The sequence below is a fragment of the Pterocles gutturalis genome, unplaced genomic scaffold (assembly GCF_000699245.1).
Source record: "Pterocles gutturalis isolate BGI_N339 unplaced genomic scaffold, ASM69924v1 scaffold45584, whole genome shotgun sequence".
NCBI classification, from domain to species: domain Eukaryota; kingdom Metazoa; phylum Chordata; class Aves; order Pterocliformes; family Pteroclidae; genus Pterocles; species Pterocles gutturalis.
The window spans coordinates 418-8996 of record NW_010134845.1 but is presented as its reverse complement, the minus strand read 5'-3'; the positions used below and the strand labels follow the sequence as shown (position 1 = coordinate 8996).

Here is an 8579-nt window from a genome sequence, read left to right as displayed (position 1 = left end):
CTGATGCACAGCCAGCAGGTCAGCAGGAGCCCTCCTCTCCTCACTGCCCACTGCTTTGCTCTGACATGAGAGCACACATCTCCATCTTCAAAGCAGCTGCAGTGTAATTTCTATTCAATACACGTGCGACTTCTGCTGTGCACCACCAGAAGCCTGTACAGGAAAACTGCTTTACACACTCTACCCGCCCTCTGCAACTCTGCAGATACCCTGCATTAAGGAAAACAATGTGTATTTTGCCTACAAAAAGCAATCCCGATGTATAGTTTAACTCCAAGTCATGATCCAGCGACAAAGTTCAGCAAGTAAGGAAGTATGGGACAAAGATCTTACATGTTTAAGTCACCTGCAAGGGCTCAGGCCACTTTTACAACAGAAGCGTGCCTACTGCAAGCTGCAACCCCCTATTCTGGAGGAATAGTGTTTCATCAGGAAGAGCTGTCACACCCACCCATGAAATTGTAAGGAAAAGAGCAAGCCACATAGGTGCCAATGAGTGTAGCTATAAGTTATTTATTCTGCAAAATAGAGGTATCTTCTATGGAGTTGAACACTGGAGTCACAGCATTATGAATTGAGTTGTGGAAACATTATGACAGCACGCACACAGGCACACACACGTACACCTACACCCAACGCACAGCCTTTCTACAGGCCACTACTCTTGCATTACCCAGAAGGAGCCCCCTCCGCATCTTTATTTGCAAAAACCTGCAGCGGGGGTTGCATTCAAGACCCTTTTCCCTATTCACAGGGCTTCCAAGGGAACAAGGTGGGTCAGGACTTGGTGCATGGCTGGGGACACATGTGCAGAGAGCGCTGCACCACTCCCCAGCCCAGAGTTCAGCACATCCTGGACAGGAGTTAACTCTCAGCAGAACACAGCCCTCTGTGGAGCGCTCTCATTCTTGCCTCAGTCTTTGCTCACGCAGCCGAGCGCAGGGTGTCTGGAAGAGGCACTTATCCAAATTAGGACACAGTCAGTGCTCCCTGCTCACCATGGTCCATGTTCCAAAGCCGGTAAAACTCTGCAAAATCCACATAGGGCTCCACACGCCCGTCTTCATCTGGCTGGAGCGAGTGGGTGGGTCGGGAACGGAAGAGACCCCCGTCTGAACTTGAGCTGCTACTCTGTGTGTGAGTATTAGTGGACTGAAGAGTCACAGTTGGGCTTTGGCTATGGAGAGAGAAAGAGAGAGAGAAAACAATCACCTTTATTTTTCCCCATCTGTTGCTCTGGGCAAGAAAAAGCATCAGAGCAAGTGCTGACCTCTTCACAGATCAAGCTATCCTTATCAAACAGATAAAAGAAGTTGCAGTCTCTTGCTCTATCAGAGCACTAGAAGTGTTGAGAACTGCTTAGAATTTATGAACGCTGAAGATATCTGATGCACCTTTAACTGGAAGGCCTTAAGTACAACCAAGCGTTTGAAGAGCAGAGGAGAAAAAAGAAAAAGAAAAAAGAGGCATGCACTCTACTGGCCTCCTCATACCCATGCAGCATGAGCTTTACAGGAAGAGTCTGGCAGCAAGGAAAGCTATTCTTGCATGACCTGTGTTGCAGCCAAAGCAGCTCTAGTGTGTCAGCTTCATTGTTTCTGGAGCTACCAGTACACAACAACCACAGAGCCTCTTCACTTTGCAGCACATATACACACCACCCTGTGCCAAAGGCTGAACCTAAGAGCCACTAACTAGTACGATCCTGCAAAGCAGATCCAAATAGGATCCAGTTCAAACCTTTATCCTTCTTCTATCCTGGCCTCTGCTTCTGAGCAAGCCAACTTGTGCAATACAGCCTCTCCAGCAGCCTGAGAGGTGACCTGCAAAGCCCCTCTTCCTAATTAAAACGAAGGGCATCCACACTCCCTCCATGCACAGCACCAAACATGCTTGGCACCCAAGATCCAACGAGAAGGGCTGCTCGCTGCCAGAGTGCCCTCTACAAACAGCAGAACATGCTGCTCCCAAGGCACGTTCCCAGAGCTGGCTTCAGCGCTGCTCGCTTTACTCATCCCCACTCTTCACAGAATTGCTTTCCAGATAACATGTTCTGCTGGCTGTCAATACTGCAGTCAGGAGGGCCACGCTCCAGAGAGGGGAATGATTGACAGGTAACTGGCAGGTGTCTCTCTGCTTTTCAACCACTTTACACCACATGAGGCTCAGGGGAAGACTGTGGGTAGCAAGAGAGCAGGACATTTACTTAGTGAGGGTGGGGGTGGCTTCATCCAGAGTTGAGCTGCTGTGGGCACCATTGACCATCTGTCCCTGGGAAGGCATGACAAGAGACAGCGTGACGCTCGTCTTGCTTGTGCTTTGGGAGCTGGAATATGGCACAGAGACTGGGTAGACACGGCCTCCTAAGAAGGGTGAAAACAAGAGTTATAAAATGCCATTGAGACATGAGTGACTGAGGGGGCACAGCAGCAAAGAAAGCTCAAAGGATGGGCCAAAAAACCCAAGAACTTATATTGAACTCCCTTTCTTAGATGCTGTGCTGTATTCTGTCAAATTGTCACAGACTATAGAAGCAAATAATCCCTTTAATAAGAAAATTCCTTCTCCACCATGTATCTCCTCTCCCAGTATTAGATCAGTGCTGGATCAATCAAGAGATCTTAACCTTCCACCCTGGATTGTTTCATTCTCTCCCCAACATACCTTGCGTTGGTGTCAGCGTGGGCTGGCTCATCTCACCCAGGGGGTACCCAAAATTCCTCACAAGCAGCGTCATGTCTTCATGCCGGGGACAAAACTTGGACCGTTCCCCACCACTGGCAAAAGTGTCACAGTGGATCCGCTTAACCCGGTCCACTACTGCTTGTGCCACAGCATCCAGTGATGTCTGCTTGGCAAACTCTGTGGCTATCATGGCTGCAATTTCCTGAGCAGAGAAGGGGGACGGAAAAAAAAAAAAAAAAAAGAAAAAAAAGAGGACAGATGTTTAGGACATTTTGGAGGAAACCTTTTCCAGCCATCTGGCCTCAGAGTTTTTATGGCAACTCATCCAGCTGTGGTGCCTGCCAGTCTCAGTTGCTCATATGCGCCCTTGTGCCTTGAATCATCCCATTCCCTTTAACGGGCTACTCCTACGGGACCGGCAGCTACTTGGAAGAACTGGCTTGGCAAAGCAGCTCCCATATTATTGCAGACTGGAATGGGGTGGCACAGGCATTCAACATGGGCAGCACTCCACAGGACAGATGAGGAGGGAAGTCTGTATAAGAGCAGCTGACACTGCCCAAGTGTGTCAACAGCCAAGGAAATGTTTCCCCTGGGAGGAGGCTCACCTGGTTGGCCTGCCCAGGCCCATGAGCTGCCTCCAGCGCTTTGTAGAGCCCTTCAGACATGAGCACCAGGAAGCCAGTCACCGCATCCAGCGAGTGCCCTCCGTGGATTTCAGGCTCTGCTATGATGGGCTTAGATTTAGCAGCACTGGAAAGAGTTAAGTGTTATTTAGTGTTTAAGGGAGACTTAGTAGGTGAGAATGGAGGGTCAGGAAGAAAAGGAAGGCTTGAAACCACAAAGTTGAGTTTTTCTGACCTGAGCAGTTCAATATCAGTATAGCCATATTTGACTTTGTAATCTCCGATGCGCCGAGTGCTTTCCTGCCCACGAATAGTTCCCACTTGTTTTATTTTCCCTGCATCCAAGCCTGCCAGATTGAAAGACAAAAAAAAGTTTAACTAACTTTGGGAAACTTGAAGGACTTGCTCTGGTTACAGTCAGGAATGACAAAAGAAATATCCACACCTAAAGAGAATTGTAAGACAAAATGAGATGCCAAAGAATCATTAGGAACCTGACAGGGAGAAAAGGAAGAGCAATTTGCTCTGTTCCAAAGGGCATCTCTTCCTTTGATGTAATCTGGGAACGAGGAGAGAGATGCACATAGCCCAACATTCACACCGAATGCAACAGCTGACCTTGAGACAAAGCCCACGTCCTGGTCAAAGCCACCAGCAGCAGCTGGCCTGGGCACACAGGCATTCACTGAAAAGGCAGGGGAACATCTGCACCTGTCAGCTCCGGACTGTGTGATGGGAGGACAAGGCAGGAAGGGGAAAAACATATGTGAAGGAGTTCTGCTTTTTTTCTTCTACCTATTATTGATCCCTGCTCCTAAATTCCATGTGATGATATTGCTAATATGCTAGATTGCAGAGGGAGAAAAGGAGATCTACAGGAGGCACTGAATCTGCTCAAGTGCTCATATCTGCGTCAGCTACTCCTAAAATAAGGACCAAACAAGAATTTATTTAAATAACCGTAAGAGGATATATCTCCGCTTCAGTGTACAACTCAAATCTGGCAGGGGCTAGGAAGGAATCTCATCTTGAAGAAGGTCCTAAGAGGGACCATCTGGAAGCAGCTACTATTTGAGACAGGACTCAGAGCAGTAGAGCCACTTACCTGGTCTGTTCTGGCAATTCCCCCTTCCTGCTTACACCTAGAGCTAACAAGCAGAAATGTTATTTTGAGATTTTATCTAGGGATGACTGTCCTCAGTACAAGGTGAAGTCAGGGGTCCAACTGAAACTCTCCCTCTGAGTCAAATCAAGCCTCACTGCACAGATGGCTCCACACCTACCCCAGCAGTAAGACACAACTCGTCCATCTGCTGCAGACCAAAGCTGACTCATCAACATGGCCTGGCTCATCTGTCAGCTCCTGGCAGGGGGATGCACAATATTGACAGACACAAACACACAGGGAGGCTCGCAGCCCACCAGAGAGGTTGTGTCCAAGTCACAGCAACTCTCCTGGAGCACTGAACAAGCTGCAACGTGCTGGGTGAAGAGCCACGAAGGTGTAAGACCTTTCCCTCCCTTCCCCCAGGAGAGGTGTGACATAGGCACCATCATGACAAACACTATCCCTACTATCTCTTATCATTATGCTTCAACCTGGCCCTACAACAACCTCCTTTGGGCCTCAAAACAAGCTGTGCACCGGATTTATTCCACAGGCTCTCCATTTTGCTGGGACTGCCAAAAGGAGAGTCACTGCTGTGCCATGTTAAGGTCAGTATTTATAGCATACCCCTGTTCTGATATGGACTGCAGCTAAATTCTGTATTTTTGGCAAGAGAAAGGCAGCCAATCCCTGGATTCCTGGATTCAATCTTCTGTTTCATAGCATATATCCCTACTGCGGGAACAGGAGTAAAAAGATATGGACAAGAAACAGAAAACAACCACGATCCAGCAGCAGAAAACTACACCATCAACAGCCTCACCAGATAAGAATATATCTACCAGGTGAAACTAATGAAGTCAGATCTACCTAAACAAAGGTACAGAACGTAAGTATCTCAATAAGAAGAATTTGGTACTAGCAATCACACAAGTGGTTTGGGCTAGTTCTAGACAAAGAAAGAAAACATGTAAAACGCTGTAAAGGAAAAGAGAAATTGCCCAAAGCAAAATGTCAGCGTCAAGAGTTCAGCAGTTACTGATGTGAGAGCAGCAAATGCCAGTGCTCGGCCTGGCTCTGTCTGAAGCATAGCTGCTTTTTTTTGCATCAGCTTGTACAAAGGCATATTGAAACGCACCATCCCGAGGGTGCTGCATCACACAGAACTTAACTCAGCATAACTGCGGCTTGCTTCCAAAGGAGCAGTCATATACTGTCCATCCCGCTTCTACCCTCTGGCTACGTGCTTCCACTCCTGCCTTCCTATCGACTCCAGCAATCACACAGCTGGAGGGCAAACCAATGTCAGTTTGGCAGTCAGACACAAAACAAACGCTCAAAACTTGAAAAAAAGGGACAGTTTTCTGCTGAACTTACTCTGTAGCCTCACAATAGCCAGATAGGCAGGTAAAGAAGGCACTGAACTTGTTATTTTAAACCACAGTAAGCTTCTTTTTGCGGTCATTTATTGTTGACAGTGGTTTGAGTCATTCCTGGCACCCCAGATAAATGGAGGCATACAATGTTGTTGGATAAGAACTTGAAACCCAACACTCACCCAGCTGGGAGAAGCGAAAAAGTTCATCCTCATTCTCTGTCGTATGGTCCACGTTGAGCTGAGTCACCTGCAGCCCATCCACTGTGGACTTGCATAACAGTGCCCGATTGGTACCTGCAGTGGGAGCAGCGAGATGAGGCACCCGATAGCTCTGCCGTTAAGAGGGAGAACATATCCAAACGGAAAAGGAACAGGAGAGGGGAATAAAGACAGAAAAGAAGAGAAAAACGCTCATGTACTGTCTCATCACAGTCTCTGAAAAGTAGCCTTGCTAGCAGCATAATAGGCCTGCTAAGCAGCTCTTCATCCAGGCCCGAGCTGGTAAGAAAGCTCTCCACTTCTCAGTGAACCTGCACTGCTGCCTCTCAACCCATTTTCCTCTCTGTTCTTTGGTCATACACATTGTATCAGCCAACATCTGCAGGGATAAAGAGACAGGCTGATTTCAAGTGCTCCTACGAGTAACAAGTATATCACACCTTGGCCACAGACCAAAGAAACTCTCCCCCACATTCAAAATCTTTTCACTTCCTAGAACCACAGCCATCCTCAGAAATGCCTAGACCGAAGTGCTGACAAAAAACAACTCACCCACATTGGCGATATAGAGCTTGTTGTTGAGAACAACAGCCACAATCGCCATGGCTCCTCCAGAGATCTCCTGCTCTACAGCCTTCAACCTCTCCACAATCTTCTGGTACTGAGGTGGCAGCTGGTGGTGAGGGACACCCTGGGACCCAAAATGAGGGAGAAGCTTAAACACACAGTCCACAATACAGAAACCACAGCTGGAATCAAAATTCTGGGCAGAGGGGACTCATCTCAGCATGTCTTAGCCTCATGCCAAGGCTATGCAAGACAGAGTTATTTGTTCAAGCCTAACAAATGACACAGCTCTGATAAGGTTCTGGAGAGGACAGCCAAGTTCATCTGAAGAACAGAATCCACATCTGCTCAGGTGCCATGCAAATTTGAGGCCTTGCCTCTTATCTGCATCATATGGCTTTGTCCTGAAAGAGCCACACATACAGGTTGAACTCTTCTCCATTATATGTTCAGTTCCTTACTGAGACAACCAATAATGGGTCTACATAGCGCCAGTATGAACAGTGGGAACTCTGGGAAATGGACTGAGACGCTTGTTTTACTTCACGCACGCTCCCAGAAGAGAACCACAGAGAAATAACTTTCAATTACAGCCTCCCCTGGAGAGACTGACTAATCTGCCCAAGATTCATCCAGCAGTCTGGAAACTGGCACATCCAGCAATTTCTGTTCTTAAGGCTACATTACCTCTGGTAGCTGGGACTGCAGGCTGGCCTTCTCTGCCAAGGCATCATCAATGGACTCCAAGAAACTTCTTTCTACCACATCAAAAGCCTAAAAAAAGGCCATAAAGAGAAACTAAGCTCTTATCCAATACCTACAGACCTTTGAGGCTACCCATCCACATCTTCCTAGAACTGGCTCATAGTGGTTGATCATCATATATAGACATTCAAGAACCACTGTATCACATTGAAACAATTATTTTAGTGCAACCAGTTCACAGCTTGTAAAAATAGCCTTCAATGACTCAAAACAGGAGACAAAACCATTAAAATTACATTAAAAGCAATGCCAAGAAATCTATCTAATTTTGTGTGTTGATTGTAAGAACTTGTATATCACTCAAAAAAGTGCCCTCACAAATCCATCTGCCCACATGTTAACTTCCCCCTTTCGCTCACTGTCATCTCCTTCACAGGCTGACTTATTCCTACATGTCCACTGAGGACGAGCCGCAGCTTCCTGAAGAGCTCTCAGCAGTGCGCTGACAGAGCCAGGGGGACAGATGGGTATGAGGTGGGAGTGAAACAAAGCACTACAGCTGCTCAGGATGAGTGCAATCGCAACCATTGGCAGATGTTTCCAACGCCTCCAGGAACCAGATGCTGCTCCTCAGTGAGAAAAAGAGGAGCCGGGTAGCGTGAGAAGCAGGAGCCATTCCCAAACAAAACTTCTTTACCTGCAGCAGAACTCGACGCACATCAGCATCACTGTGATCTGCATGTAGCTGGCCCAGCAGCAATTCTGCAGAGAGCCTCTGACCCACAAAGTTGGTGACTCGGTTGCCATCATAGCCATTGAAGACACCATAGAGGTAGCAGTTGTTCTCACTCCTGTCAAAGAGGGCAAAAGCAAGGAGGTCACAGATGTCTGTGAGACACAGACATACGTAACAAGTTCCTCCAGCCACCTCCTGCACACTCAGGCACCACCCTCTTCTTCAGAGTCATTTATGACAAACTAAATACCACCTTTACCTGCCTTTGTGTCTACAGAAGTCTCTGTCCCGGGTGCAACTCACCTACCTGAATTTTAACCAGTTATCTTCCAAGGGGTGACCCTCTGTCCCCTTGCCATCTGCACTATAGGAACGGTTTGGAGCTGAGCCCACCCCAGAGAGATGGCAGGATGGCAAGTCATCTGTCCAGCTGGGCTGCTGTTCCTGGGACAAAGAAAGAGGAAAGAGTCCATGTAAACCCTAAGCAGCCTGAAGTGAGGATCCTTGTCCAGTACAGGTTGCAAGTCCACCTCCACCCTCTTCTCAACCCTTCTC

General features: G+C 47.7%; 1 protein-coding gene across 1 annotated transcript; it reads right to left on the bottom strand.

Moving 5' to 3' along the window:
* Nucleotides 1–497: 497 nt before the first annotated feature.
* On the bottom strand, nucleotides 498–8468 carry TAB1 (TGF-beta activated kinase 1/MAP3K7 binding protein 1; the record flags this gene model as incomplete). Its single annotated transcript, XM_010081704.1, has 10 exons — nucleotides 498–1177; nucleotides 2207–2363; nucleotides 2665–2887; nucleotides 3294–3438; nucleotides 3547–3658; nucleotides 5978–6091; nucleotides 6569–6707; nucleotides 7271–7357; nucleotides 7986–8139; nucleotides 8332–8468. Coding segments are annotated over 10 exons (1476 nt in total), but the record flags the coding sequence as incomplete, so codon positions are not given.
* Nucleotides 8469–8579: the final 111 nt, after the last annotated feature.